General features: G+C 34.9%; 1 protein-coding gene and 1 long non-coding RNA gene across 2 annotated transcripts; one reads left to right on the top strand and one right to left on the bottom strand.

Moving 5' to 3' along the window:
- Positions 1 to 512: 512 nt before the first annotated feature.
- On the bottom strand, positions 513 to 2,246 carry LOC128280707 (uncharacterized). The gene is made up of 2 exons (XR_008270826.1): positions 2,168 to 2,246; positions 513 to 719 (listed from the first exon to the last, which is right to left on the bottom strand). It is a non-coding gene; the product is annotated as an uncharacterized LOC128280707 (long non-coding RNA).
- A 9,075-nt stretch (positions 2,247 to 11,321) lies between these two features.
- LOC108457423 (carboxyl-terminal-processing peptidase 2, chloroplastic) lies at positions 11,322 to 15,277 on the top strand. Its single transcript, XM_017756477.2, has 13 exons — positions 11,322 to 11,543; positions 11,846 to 12,206; positions 12,296 to 12,445; positions 12,731 to 12,813; positions 12,949 to 13,157; positions 13,303 to 13,371; positions 13,594 to 13,712; positions 14,019 to 14,094; positions 14,171 to 14,212; positions 14,300 to 14,408; positions 14,511 to 14,608; positions 14,706 to 14,799; positions 14,873 to 15,277. Exons 1-13 carry the CDS (start codon positions 11,436 to 11,438, stop codon positions 14,996 to 14,998), a joined length of 1,644 nt encoding a protein of 547 aa, XP_017611966.1. The 5' UTR covers positions 11,322 to 11,435; the 3' UTR covers positions 14,999 to 15,277.
- Positions 15,278 to 15,634: the final 357 nt, after the last annotated feature.

Genomic DNA, 15,634 nt, shown 5'->3' with positions numbered 1-15,634 from the left:
TACTAATTTTTTTCTAGAATTTTTGACTTAGTCAATTAGTACAGTTTATTAGTTAAAGTTACCCCTATTTCAGAATTCGACTGCACTGGCCTCTACTTACTACGAACCACTTTTCTCTCTGTACAAAAATCATATGACTATACCGTTTGTTTCTATTAAAATTAGATTCAATAAGGATTCTAACCATATAAAGTACACCACCTAATTATTTTTGAAAAATTTATGGTGAATTTTTAAAGTTGAAACAGGGGATTCAGAAATCGCTCTGGCCCTATTTCACAAAAACTCAGATACCTTATAAAATACAAAACCTTTACCTGTTTTGCTTATTCCATATGAAAATAGACACAACAAGCTTTAATTTCATATATTATTAACCATCAACCCATGTCTCTACAATTTCTTGTGATTTTTCAAAATCCCGTTATTTCTGATACTTGAATCTGTTTTTAAGTTACTTTCACATTTTTCTTAGTTTTCATGTGGTAGTTACTACTTAATTATACATACTATTAAACATGTATATCATCAGCCACTCTATTAGCTAACTCATTAGCAAGTATTTACACATCATTCATTGATCATATCATATTAAAAGAAACCAAGTTCCTATACATGCCATACACAAAACGAAACGTCTAACTATACCAATGTGATTTCTTCGATAGTGTGATCGGGTCTCCGACGTTTCCTTCGGTCCCCGAGTGGCTTGATAAAAACTATAAGAAAAAGAAAATAAACAAAGCACTAGGCTTAGTAAGCTTACAAACAAATAAATTACAACATTCAACATAATGAATAATTATACATAATGTCACCTAGCCTCATAAACTTTCTTTACTTCTCATTTTCTACCTTCTTCTTTACTCACTAACCTTCTTTCTTATCTGACCTTTCACTATTCATAAATATAATCTACCTTCCCTTTTGCTGATAATTCACTGTAATTTAACGTGTACAATGACCCGTTGAACAACTCGAAATACTAAGGATACTAGGGTCGTTCCTGTCTATCAATATCCTGCCAATGCCATGTAACACCCCCACGCCCGAAACCGTCACCGGAGTCAAGCTTGAGGTGTTACTAAACTTATCTTACCTTTTAAACAACTCTAAACCACTTATTTTAATTTTTGGAATAAACTATTTTTCTGCATCATGGTTGCTTAAAAATTCATTTCTCGAGTTTCAAAACTCAAAATTAAGATCCGTAAATTTTTCCTGAAACTAGACTCATATATCTATCTACTAATTTTTTTCTAGAATTTTTGACTTGGCCAATTAGTACAGTTTATTAGTTAAAGTTTCCCCTGTTTCAAAACTCAACTACACTGACCTCTTCTTACTACAAGCCATGTTTCTTCCTGTACAAAATTCATATGACTAAGCCGTTTGTTTCTCTCAAAACTAGATTCAACAAGAATTCTAACCATATAAATTACACCTTCTAATTAGATTTGTACAATTTATGGTGAATTTCCAAAGTTAAAATAGGGGATCCAGAAATCGCTCTGACCCTGTTTCACTAAAACTCAGATATCTCATAAAATATAATACCTTTACCTGTTTTGCTTATTCCATAAGAAAATATACATAATAAGCTTTAATTTCATATATTATTCATCTTCAAACTATGTTTCTACAATTTTTAGTAATTTTTCAAAGTTATGTCATTTCTGTTACTTGAATCTGTTTTTAGGTTACTTTCACATTTTTCATAATTTTCATGTGATAATCATCAATCAATCATACATATTAATAAATATGTATATCATCGGCTATTTTATTAGCTAATCACTAGCAAGTATTTACACATCATTCATTGTTCATATTATACCAAAAGTAGCTAAGTTTCTATACATGCTGATCATTTTTCCCTTCTATGGCAATATCAAAATCACACTCTCACATATACTTATGACTATTGGTATTTTTTTCCAATTTAAGCCCTTTTACTCGTTTTCACTTAAAACCGAGTAGCATAAGTTGTTTAACATAATTTAAAACCTCATATTCTATCATAAAACACCAAAATACACAAATTTCAGCCATGAGTATTTTTCCAAATATGAACCCTAGGTTGAATTATTACTAGAATAAGCTTAATCAAGTTACCGGGACTCCAAAAACGTAAAGATTATTAAAAACGGGGCTTGGAATCACTTACTATGAAGCTTGAAAGTTGAAGAAACCCCAGCTATGGAGGAGAGCAAAAATCGGCAGAAACTAATTGAGAAGATGACCATTTTTGTGTTATTTTTCCCTATTTAATTCATTTAATATCCAAATGACCAAATTACCCCTCCTTACTAAACTTTCAAAAATTCCTTCCATGTCCTAATTTTTTTCCATGAACTTAAAATTGATCAAATTGTTATTTAAACCCTCCTAATTAATATTCCAAAGTAATTTCATACTAAAAACTTCTAGAATGCAAGTTTTGCAAATTATTCAATTTAGTCCCTAACCTCAACTTAAGCACTTTATGCATGGAATTTCATCATGAAATTTTCACACAATCATGCAATCATACCATGAACCTTAAAATAATAATAAAATAAATTTTTCTACCTCGGATTTGTGGTTTCGCAACCACTATTCCGTTTAGGCCCTATTTTGGGATGTTACATTTCTCCTCCCTTTTAGGGATTTTCGTCCCGAAAATCTTACCTGTGAAGAGATTTGGGTACTGTTTTCGCATAGCCTCTTCGGGTTCCCATGTAGCCTCATCTACCCTGTGTCTATTCCATAGTACTTTCACAAGTGCAATACTTTTATTCCTTAATTGCTTTACCTCTCGAGCTAGAATCTTTACCGGTTCTTCACCGTAAGTCATGTCTGGCTGAATCTTAACCTCTATCTGAAAAATCACATGTGACGGATCTGAACGATAACGACGTAGCATAGACACATGAAATACATTATGAATCTTCTCTAACTCAATCGGCAAAGCTAACCGATATGCTAATGGTCCGACTCTCTCAATTACTTCAAACGGTCCAATAAAATGTGGACTTAGTTTGCCTTTCTTGCCAAATCTGAGAACTTTCTTCCACGGGGATACTTTCAAAAAAACTTTGTCACCAACTTGATATTCGATCTCTTTTCTTTTTAAATCTGCATACGACTTCTGCCTGTCTGAAGCTGCTTTTAAACAATTTCTGATAACTTTTATTTTTTCTTCTGTTTCTTTAACTAGATCAACCCCGTAAATCTGGCTTTCTTTAAGCTCTGTCCAATATAAAGGTGTACGGCATTTACGTCCATACAAAGCTTCATAAGGTGTCATCTTCAAACTTGACTGGTAACTATTATTATAGGCAAACTCTACCAATGGTAAGTATTTCTCCCAACTACCTTGAAATTCTAATACACAACATCTAAGCATATCTTCAAGTACCTGAATAACTCTCTTTGACTGACCGTCGGTTTGAGGATGGAAAGCTGTACTAAAATTCAACTTTGTGCCCAAAGCCTCTTGTAATTTCTTCCAAAACCGTGAAGTAAATCTTGAATCTTTGTCTGAAATGATCGATAATGGTACCCCATGTAGCCTGACTATCTCTGAAATATACAACTCCGCCAACTTGTCAAGTGAATAATCCATACGAACTGGGATAAAATGAGCCGACTTCGTTAACTTATCAATCACAACCCATACTGCATCTTTCTTTCTCGGTGTAAACGGTAATCCTGTCACAAAATCCATAGTAACTCGATCCCATTTCCATTTCGGAACTAGCACAGGCTGCAATAATCTTGAGGGTACCTGATGTTCGGCCTTTACCTGTTGACAAATCAAGCATCTAGAAACAAACTCTGAAATATCTCTTTTCATTCCTACCTACCAATACAATTTCTTCAAATCATTATACATTTTTGTACTGCCTGGATGAATAGATAAAGGACTGCTATGTGCTTCCTGTAAAATCTTCCGAATAAGCTTATCATTCTTTGGTACACATATTCTGTCTCTAAACATCAAACAACCATCAGAACCAATCCAGAAATCTGATTCTATGCCTGACTCACATTGAGCTCTTTTAGCTTGTAACTCATTATCATCTTTCTGAGCTTCACAAATCTCTTCAAGAAATACCGGTTTAGCTCTCAATTCAGCTAAAATAGAACCATCATCTGACATGGCTAAATTGGTATTCAAAGCTCGCAATGTAAATAAAAGTTTCCTACTTAAAGCGTCAGCAACTACATTTGCCTTACCTGGGTGATAATCAATCACTAACTCATAATCTTTAAGCAATTCCAACCATCTTCTTTGCCTCAAATTCAAATCTTTTTGAGTCATCAAGTATTTCAAGCTTTTATGATCGGTAAATATCCGGCACCTTTCACCATACAAATAATGTCTCCAAATCTTCAATGCAAATACAATAGCAGCTAGCTCTAAATCATGTGTCGGATAATTTTTCTCATGTGGCTTCAATTGTCTAGAGGCATAAGCAATTACCTTTCCTTCCTGCATGAGTACACAACCGAGCCCATTCAAGGATGCATCACTGTAAATCACAAATTCTTTACTCGGTTCCGGCTGTACTAAGATAGGAGCTTCCGTCAACAATGCCTTTAACTTGTCAAAACTTTGTTGGCACTTCTCAGTCCATTCAAACTTAACATCCTTCCGTAGCAGTCTCGTCAACGGGGTAGCTATCATGGAAAATCCCTCCACAAATCGTCTATAATATCCGGCAAGACCAAGAAAACTTCTAACTTCTGATACATTTCTAGGAGGCTTCCAATCAACAATGGCTAAAATCTTGCTCGTATCAACCTTAATACCTTCACCTGAGACAATATGTCCAAGAAAACCAACTTCTCGTAACCAGAACTCACTTTTGCTGAACTTGGCATACAACTGATTATCTCTCAGAATTTGTAAAATTGTTCTCAAATGCTCTACATGCTCAGTCTCATCATGAGAATAAATCAAAATATCATCAATAAACACAACTACAAACTTATCTAAATACGATCTGAAAATTCGGTTCATTAAGTCCATGAAAATGGCAGGAGCATTAGTCAAGCCAAATGGCATCACAAGGAACTCATAATGACCATACCTAGTCCGAAAAGCAGTCTTTAGGACATCTGACTCTTTAACTCGCAACTGATAGTATCCGGATCTCAAATCTATCTTGGAAAACACAGTAGCTCCCTTCAATTGATCAAACAAATCATCAATTCTAGGCAATGGATACTTGTTCTTTACTGTTACCTTGTTAAGTTGCCGATAATCTATGTATAATCTCATTGATCCGTCTTTCTTTTTCACAAATAGCTTGGTGCACCCCATGGTGAACTCTCGGGTCTTACCAAGCCTTTATCTGTTAATTCTCTGAATCGAGCTTTCAATTCTTTCAATTCCAACGGAGCCATTCTATAAGGAGCAATAGAAATGGGCGTGGTACCGGAATCAACTCAATACCAAACTCAACTTTCTAACAGAGGCAAACACGGTAGTTCTTCCGAAACACATCGGAAACTCACATACCACGAGCATCGATTCAATTTTCATTCGGATCTTTTGTGTTTAACACAAAAGCAAGATAAGCTTCATACCCTTTTCTCAAACATTTCGGCGGACATAAATGAAATTATGGAAATAAACTATCGACTCTTCTGAATTAACCCGAAGAATTTCACCATTTTCACACTTCAACTTAATGAATTTCTTTCCACAATTCACTATCACATCATGTGTAGTCAACCAATCCATACCACGAATCACATCATACTCATCAAATGGCAATAGCATGAGATCAGCCGGAAAACAGTAACCTCTAATCATTAAAGGACAATTTCTACATACTTTATCTACTAATACATGCTTGCCTAATGGATTCGATACTTTAATCACAAATTCTGTAGATTCTATAGGCATACTTATACTAGGCATCAATTTTATACAAACATAAGAATGAGTCGAACCCGGATCAATCAGAGCAATGACATTAATATCATGTAGAGAAAATGTACCAGTAATCACATCGGGGGAGGATGCCTCTTCGCGTGCATGAATAGCATAAGTCCTTGCAGGGGCTCTAACATCTGGTCTCACAGCCGAATCTCTAAAGATACCTCTGTTACTTGCTCCTACTCCCGATTGCCTCGGTGATCTACCTCTAGTAGGAGCATTTCCAGATCTAGCACTCTGTGTTACTTCTCGGCTAGCCACTTCTGGACATTCTCGTACAAAATGATCTGGAGCACCACATTTATAGCAAACATTTTCGCTTGCCCGACAAGGACCATAATGAAGCCTACCACACCGTGGACACCCTGATCTACCCTGTCTGACATTACCTACACTCGTAGTCGAGGTGGTCTGAGCCTTCGGATCCTTAAATCTGCTACCTCTATTCTGACTAGATTGCCCTGCCGAAAAGCTAGATCTGGTAGAAAACTCTTTGGGCCTCTTGGATGTAGCCTGAAATGATCTGCTCATCTATCTCTTCTTTGTATCTTGTGTCTCTATCTCAACTTTGCCTTTTCTTTTTAACACTCATCGCGCTTTACGTGCTCTCTCAACTAAAATAACGAACTCTTTTATTTCTAGGACACCCACTGACAGTCGGATATCATCATTTAACCCATCCTCAAACCTTTTACACATGATAGCCTCTGTGGACACACATTCTCGAGCATATTTACTAAGCCTGACAAATTCGCGCTCATAATCGGTCACTGTCATAGTACCTTATTTCAATTCCAGGAATTCCTTTCTCTTCTGGTCAATAAACCTCTGATTGATGTACTTTTTACGAAATTCCTCCTGAAAGAAATCCCAAGTGGCCCTCTCCTTTGGTACAACTGATACAAGTGTCTTCCACCAGTAGTAGGCTGAGTCTCTAAGAAGTGATACTACATATTTCATACATTCCTCGGGTGTACAAGATAATTCGTCAAAGACTCTGATAGTATTTTCTAACCAAAATTCTGCTCTTTCTGCATCATCATCTTTTGTTACTCGGAACTCTTCGCCCATTGTTTCTGATTCTATCAATGGTGGCTTTTCTCTTACCATGTGCACTGGATCGGGAAGCTTGAGCTACATGGGTAGCCCGAGAATCATGAGGGGTGGAGGTCTAACTGCCGGATTCGCATGCGAACGAACTCGGCAAACAAATCATTCAAAGCTCGGAAGAGAGCTTCGAGTCAATCCTCCCCGATCAACTATTATCGGCCTATTCTCGATGGCGCTGCCTTCTATGGGGCAAAGCGTATTACTTTCTACATCATCATCACCACTCGTCCGGGATCCATTACTATAAAACAAAATATTTAAAAATCGTCGAAGTCGTCACACTATCAAAATACAAGTATGGCATGTATAGCTAGACTTTTCTCACACTAACCGCTCCGAGAACCGACTAAACTCGCTCGATACCAATAATGTAACACCCCACGCCAAACCGCCATCGAGTCAAGCTTGAGGTGTTACTAAACTTATCTTACCTTTTAAACAACTCTAAACCACTTATTTTAATTTTTGGAATAAACTATTTTTCGCATCATGGTTGCTTAAAATTCATTTCTCGAGTTTCAAAACTCAAAATTAAGATCCGTAAATTTTTCCTGAAACTAGACTCATATATCTATCTACTAATTTTTTATAGAATTTTGACTTGGCCAATTAGTACAGTTTATTAGTTAAAGTTTCCCCTATTTCAAAACTCAACTACACTGACCTCTTCTTACTACGAGCCATGTTTCTTCCTGTACAAAATTCATATGACTAAGCCGTTTATTTCTCTCAAAACTAGATTCGATTCTAACCATATAAATTACACCTTCTAATTAGTTTTGTAAAATTTATGGTGAATTTCCAAAGTTGAAATAGGGGATCCAGAAATTGCTCTGACCCTATTTCACTAAAACTCAGATATCTCATAAAATATAATACCTTTACCTGTTTTGCTTATTCCATAAGAAAATATACATAATAAGCTTTAATTTCATATATTATTCATCTTCAAACTATGTTTCTACAATTTTAGTAATTTTTCAAAGTTATGTCATTTACATTACTTGAATCTGTTTTTAGGTTACTTTCACATTTTCATAATTTTCATGTGATAATCATCAATCAATCATACATATTAATAAATATGTATATCATCGGCTATTTTATTAGCTAATCACTAGCAAGTATTTACACATCATTCATTGTTCATATTATACCAAAAGTAGCTAAGTTTCTATACATGCTGATCATTTTTCCCTTCTATGGCAATATCAAAATCACACTCTCACATATACTTATGACTATTGGTATTTTTTTCCAATTTAAGCCCTTTTACTCGTTTTCACTTAAAACCGAGTAGCATAAGTTGTTTAACATAATTTAAAACCTCATATTCTATCATAAAACACCAAAATACACAAATTTCAGCCATGAGTATTTTTCCAAATATGAACCCTAGGTTGAATTATTGCTAGAATAAGCTTAATCAAGTTACCGGGACTCCAAAAATGTAAAGATCATTAAAAACGGGGCTTGGAATCACTTACTATGAAGCTTGAAAGTTGAAGAAACCCCAGCTATGGAGGAGAGCAAAAATCGGCAGAAACTAATTGAGAAGATGACCATTTTTGTGTTATTTTTCCCTATTTAATTCATTTAATATCCAAATGACCAAATTACCCCTCCTTACTAAACTTTCAAAAATTCCTTCCATGTCCTAATTTTTGTCCATGAACTTAAAATTGGTCAAACTGTTATTTAAACCCTCCTAATTAATATTCCAAAGTAATTTCATACTAAAAACTTCTAGAATGCAAGTTTTTCAAATTATTCAATTTAGTCCCTAACCTCAACTTAAGCACTTTATGCATGGAATTTCATCACGAAATTTTCACACAATCATGCAATCATACCATGAACCTTAAAATAATAATAAAATAAATTTTTCTACCTCGGATTTGTGGTTTCGCAACCACTATTCCGTTTAGGCCCTATTTTGGGATGTTAAATGCCATGTCTTCGACATGGACTTACATGAATTATTCATGTCTCCAATGCCATATATATATAATATGGGCTTACATGACTCATTCCTGTCTCCAAAGCCATATAACTGATATGAACTTACATGGCTCATTTCTGTCCTATCCTGTCCTGTCAACCCCAATATCCTAACATTCCTAAGGTTCAAACGGGGCTTCCTAATGCTTTTTTCTCGTCACTTCGCCTTTAATTCGACTTTAAATATTCTCAAAAAATAAGTATATAAATGTTGAAATTGACAATAATAATGTAAAATAAAAGAATATTGCATTTATTTACTGTAAACTTACCTCGATACAAAATGTGACTAAACTTTACAATTTAGTCCTTTACTTTTCTTTTCACGATCTACTCCAATTTCGCTCTTCTTGATCTATAATAGCAAATTTAACTTATTTAATATTCACATTTATCAAAACAGTCCTTGACCCAAACTTTGGCAAAATTACATTTTTACCCCTAAACTTTCACATATTTGCACTTTTTCCCCAAGGCTTGTAATTTAAACTTCATCCTATTTTCTTATGTTTTATGACATTATGATCATTTTTCCCTTCTATGACAACATCAAATTCACACTCTAACATGTATTTATGACTATTAGGTATTTTTACCGATTAAGCCCTTTTACTCCTTTTCACTTAAAACCGAGTAGCACAAGTTGTCTAAAATAATTTAAAACCTCATATCCTATCATAAAACATCAAAATAAACACTTTTCACCTATGGGTATTTTTCCAAATATGAACCCTAACTTAAATTATTGCTAGCATAAGCTTTATCGAGCTACCGGGACTCCGAAAACGTAAAGAACATTAAAAATGGGGCTTGGAATCACTTACTATGGAGCTTGAAAGCTTGAAACAAACCCTAGCTATGGAGAACCCTTGAAATTTCGTGCTAATGAAGAAGATGATGAATTTTGTGTTATTTTTCCCTTTTTATTTCATTTAATATCCAAATGACCAAAATGCCATTCCTTATTAAACTTTCAAAAATTCCATCCATGTCCTATTTTGTCCACGAACTTAGAAATTGGTCAAATTGTTATTTAAACCCTCCTAATTAATATTCCAAAGCGATTTCATACTAAAAACTTCTAGAATGCAAGTTTTACAAATTATTCGATTTAGTCCCTAATCTCAACTTAAGCACTTTATGCATAGAATTTCATCACGAAATTGTCACACAATCATGCAATCATATCATGAACCTCAAAATAATAATAAAATAAAATTTTCTACCTCGGATTTGTGGTTTCGCAACCACTGTTCCGTTTAGGCCCTATTTCGGGATGTTACAGATATTAAGCAAATTCCTTCTTTTAAAAAACCTGTGTAATTTAATCTTGATAATTGTAAAAGTGAGTAATTAATGAATAATCAATCATATTGTTAATTTTACGTAATTTAAATTTGTAAAATGACGTATTTTGCTTTGATCTTTCATTCAATAAAATTAACATGCAACATTGTGTACATGTTTTAAGTTAAATTTATTGAATTTTCTAAAATAAAACTAAAATGATAAAATATGTAAAAATTAAGGGTTAAATTATCTAAATTGACATAATAATGTAAAAACAAAAAATATTTGAGACTTAAATGTAATATTATACCAATCAAAATCATTCCTAGCAATAATTTGAATATCTAAAATGTGTTTTTTTTCTTTTGCCAAACTTGTGAAAGTACTTAAATGGATACTATTTTGGAACTTGAAAATAAGAATTTTAACCACATAATATATGAGTGTATCAAAATAGTATAACACAAATACAACACATGAAAATATGGTTTTATGATACATGATAATGCCAAAATTTAAAGATTTTAAAAGTTAATCAATATTTAAATTCATCAAGTCACTTATTTGTCAGTTTGATTGGTTTGTACAGTTCGATTAAATAAATTATTAAAAAATTATAATTCAAAAAGAATAGGTTCAATTGTTAGTTCAACCCATTTTTTAGTTCAGTTCAACCAATCTATATCTATTTGTGGATCAACCCGTCTAATGCTTCCTCTTCATATTGATACCTTGGTTATTTTTCGGTCCAACAGACTAATTCGATCCAGTTCATGGTTTGAGTTAGGTTAGGCCGAAGTTTAATTTCTAAAACTTTCCAACCTTGAGCTCGAGTCCAGCCCGTCCAGGCCCATCTGAGGTTGAAAATAGTAAAACGGGCTGAGCCGGGTCAACCCAAAATTGGAAATCCAAACCTATGCCCAGCCCAGAGCGGGTCAGGCAGCCCAGTGCAAAATGTAATAAACCTGGGCCCATTTCATGTGTTGGAAAAACAAAGAGGAAGTGTTCAGCCCACTTTCTTTTATCCTCAAAGAATAACCCGATAAGGGAAGACCGAAATGAAAAGCGAAGGAAGGAGTGAAATTTGTGGGGCTGTGTGTCCATGGAAGTGCTAGCAAGCTCCTCTGCATCTTCTACATACCCTCTTTTCACTTTAGATAACCCCAACAAACCATTTTCTTTCACATTCAACCCCATCATCATTTCTCGGGTAATATTTTTAATCTTTTACTTGATTTATCAAGGTTTTGCATGGAAATGATTGAATTTTTTTTATCGTAATTTAGATGTTCGTAGGTTGAGAAATGAGCTTTTATGGCTTTTTTTTTTTTTTTTTTTAAGTTTGGGATGGTTTTAAACTGGGTTTTGCTTATTCTTTTAATTAAATTTGGCAGTTTATGTTTTTCGTGAATTTAATTGCTTGGAAATTATTTTTATTATATGAATGCCGATATTATAATTGTAATCAAAAGGCTATTATTAGTTTTAATTGTTCAAGTGTACCACTCACAGGTTCATCCATGGAAATCTTTTCCTGTTAAGAAGATTGAAGCTCGATTATTGTGTCGGATTTTGTGTAAACGGACGAATCTCGACAACTCTGGAAGTTGGCGCAGCAGTACTAATGCGATTTGCAAGCACAAGTTTGTGTTTCACGCACTCTGCAGACTGAATAAAAACTTTACATCTCAGTCTGGTTTATTTGCAATAAGGCATGGGCACCTACTTAGATCCTGGAATACAAGTAGTCATCAAAAGGTGAATAGTCATTCGCAAAAGATCAGAGAACATTTCTCGGTTGTTTTCGTTCGCTTAGTTGCTGCTATGTTGCTGGTTACTTCTGCTTCCGTTGCTCTAAGCAACACGCCCTCATGTAAGTTCTAGTTTACTTAAATTAGTCTCGTGAACTGCAAGGGTTTCTTTTGTTTAGATATTTTGTACCGATTCCTTTTCATTTTACAGGGGCGCTTTCTGAAGAAAATCTCCTCTTTCTAGAGGCATGGAGAACGATAGACCGTGCATATATTGACAAAACTTTCAATGGACAAAGTTGGTTTCGTTACAGAGAAGATGCACTTCGAAATGAACCGATGAACAATAGAGAAGAGACATGTAAGTAGAATTTAGTTTGCTGCAGCCAGATTTGTATGCATACGTAAAAACGGACTGCAACCAGTTTAAAATGCATCTTTGTGTTTTATCAGTTCATATCTCATATGAGTTCGTAAATGTCAACCCAATGATTCTTTCAGTTTTGTAGTTGTTGTGTTAGGAAACATTATGTTCATCTGCTTGTTGCATTTTACGTTTGTGTTTGAATCGTTTGTGAAGGTTTAATATTATTACCTTGTAATCTCCATTCCCACTCTTAAGTTAGATTTGAATGTTTCCTTGCAGACATGGCTATAAGAAAGATGCTCGCAACACTGAATGATCCTTTCACTAGGTTTCTAGAGCCCGAGAAGTTCAAGAGTTTGCGGGTACGGGGCTGTTTTTTTCTCCTATCTTCACGAACTAAATTCTAGCCTGAATAGTACTGTAGCTATTATTCAGCATTGAAATATTTTCATTGGCATCAGTTTCCATAAAATATGGTATATTTTCTCTGAAGGCAGTCGGGTACTCAAGGGGCTCTTACAGGTGTAGGGCTATCGATTGGTTACCCAACAGAATCTGAAGGATCACGAACTGGGCTCGTTGTTATTTCAGCTACTCCCGGAGGTCCCGCAAATCAGGCCGGCATTTCATCTGGCGATATTATCTTGGAAATAGATAATGCAAGCACGGAAAGCATGGGCATCTATGATGCAGCAGAGAGATTGCAGTAAGCGTGTTACTCTCGGGGAAGATATATCTATTCAGCAGAGCCATATAGAGATCTTTCATTCCATTTTCTTTGCTAATGTGTCGATTTATACATTCTTTTTCAGTTATTTACTGTTATGCTCGTCTTTTTGACTAAACTACAGGGGACCAGAAGGAAGTTCCGTGGAATTAACAGTTCAAACTGGACCTGAAATAAAGCACTTAGCTCTCACGTAAGTTAAGTGTTTCATTTGAATATCTTATGATGTATTTGAACTTGATATATTAGTAACTATATCTACTGATTAATTAATTCAGCATTCAAAAATATGCTATTGTTATTATGCATTCCAAGTTAGGTGAGCTAAAATACGAGAATATGTATTTTGTCATTTTTTTATACCTCTTTTATTAGAGATTTAAGATTGACCTATTTTGCAATTGCAACTTTCTAGGCGAGCAAAGATTTCACTAAATCCTGTAAAATCAAGGCTATGCGAAGTTCCTGGTTCAGAAAAGAACTACCCGAAAATCGGTTATATTAAGCTAACATCATTCAACCAAAAGGCTTCCGGTAAATGGAGATATTGACTGCAAATACTCTTTCTTTTTGTCGAAGATTTGGACTAAGCAATGAAATCATATATCCTATAATTTCTTAGGAGTCCATGCACACGATAAACTTTTGAATTCGTTTTCTTTGCATAAACAACCTCCTTTTGTTTTCATCATTTTGTGCATTTTTTTCACCTTTTTCTAGTTCGGTTGTGCCACTTTTTAGCCTCGTTAGCATCTTTCCGAGGGGGACTTCTCGGAGATACCCTTCCCATCCTTCTCTAATACATAGGATATTATCCTAAAAAATTGCATTTTACTGTAGCTGCTGTCAAGGAAGCGATCGATACTTTAAGGAGTAATAACGTTAATGCCTTTGTGTTGGACCTTCGTGATAATAGGTGATTAGCTTTCGACATGATCCGTTTTAAACTCGCCCTTAAGACAGGTTTTTCTAAAAGATTAAATTTGCTGCAGTGGTGGGCTTTTCCCTGAAGGAATCGAAACCGCCAAGATCTGGTAAGTTAAAACCATTGAAATTAAAATTTTGTTTTATCCATGTCAAGTTCATAGCACAAGTTATCATCATTTGTTTTTGTGGAACAGGTTAGACAAAGGCGTGATTGTGTATATTTGTGATAATCGTGGTGTTCGAGATATATACGACACGGATGGAAGCTCAGCAATAGCAGCTTCAGAACCCCTAGCTGTACTGGTAAGCTTGGTTTAAACAAAAAGACTTCATTTTTTACTGTTACAATGTCAAATCTATTTCTGTATGTCAGATCATGGTTTCCGTTACCTGAATTTCCATTAGGTGAACAAGGGTACTGCAAGTGCAAGTGAAATTTTAGCCGGTGCATTGAAAGATAATAGGCGTGCAGTATTGTTCGGAGAACCGACATACGGGAAAGGGTAATTTAAACTTCATTTACTTTAGTTTATATACAAGCATATCATCTTACTATATCCTTGTAGATCCTAACTAGAGTGATCCATTCCACACCTGCAGCAAGATCCAATCGGTTTTTCAGCTATCTGATGGCTCTGGATTGGCTGTTACCGTAGCTCGTTACGAGACACCTGCACACAATGATATCAACAAGGTTTATTTCTGATCTCTGTGCATCTCTCTCGCTCTTTCCCCATGACCCTTGTTTCATCTGTTCTTCCATGTAGGTTGGTGTGATCCCGGACCATCCTCTACCAAACTCATTTCCGAAGGATGATGACGGTTTTTGTGGCTGCCTTCAAGACCCTGCAGCTGCTTGCTATGTTAATAATGTTCAGCTATTTAAAAGATAACAAATGCTTTCTGGGGAAGATCATTCTCTGTGCATTTGATTAAACATTCTTTGAAGGTTTAATTTAGTACAATTACTTTCGTTCTCGACTATGTTACATATGCTGGTCACCGGATAAGGGAAAAAGATCATCCGTGCCAAGATTTGAATCCATACTTGTTACCGCGTCATCTTTTAAGGATTGTTGTATAATCAACTGATTGAACCGAGTTTTCGGGTTTGTATAAGTGTTTTACATTGTCTTGGTATTAGAAAGAGATTCAATTGGTTGCGATTTGTATTTCTTTGCTTGAATGTTTTATCAATCACAAAAAGGAATTAGAGTTTTGAAACAAACATTAAGGGGGGAAAGAACAAAACAAAACATTGAAACATAGTAAGGCAATTTACAGTCATGAAAAAATTTATAAAAAGTGAAAAGTGAAATCTAATAAAAGAGAGTTCAATGCTTATTTGTTTGAGGAACAAGGAGACTGAACTGAAATGCCCGAAATTGTGAGACTTAACAGCCTACCAACAATCACCCACATAAAGCATGAAAAGAAAAAGAGTAACCAATGTTAGAAAAGGAATTTCTAACCTTTTGGTGCCTTGGTGTAAAGTTACATGAGAACATGATCAAAAGGGTAGGCAACAT

Source organism: Gossypium arboreum, chromosome 9 (genome assembly GCF_025698485.1).
Source record: "Gossypium arboreum isolate Shixiya-1 chromosome 9, ASM2569848v2, whole genome shotgun sequence".
Classification (NCBI taxonomy): Eukaryota; Viridiplantae; Streptophyta; class Magnoliopsida; order Malvales; family Malvaceae; genus Gossypium; species Gossypium arboreum.
Note: the sequence above shows the minus strand (reverse complement) of the source record. Positions and strands in the feature narration are given on the sequence as shown.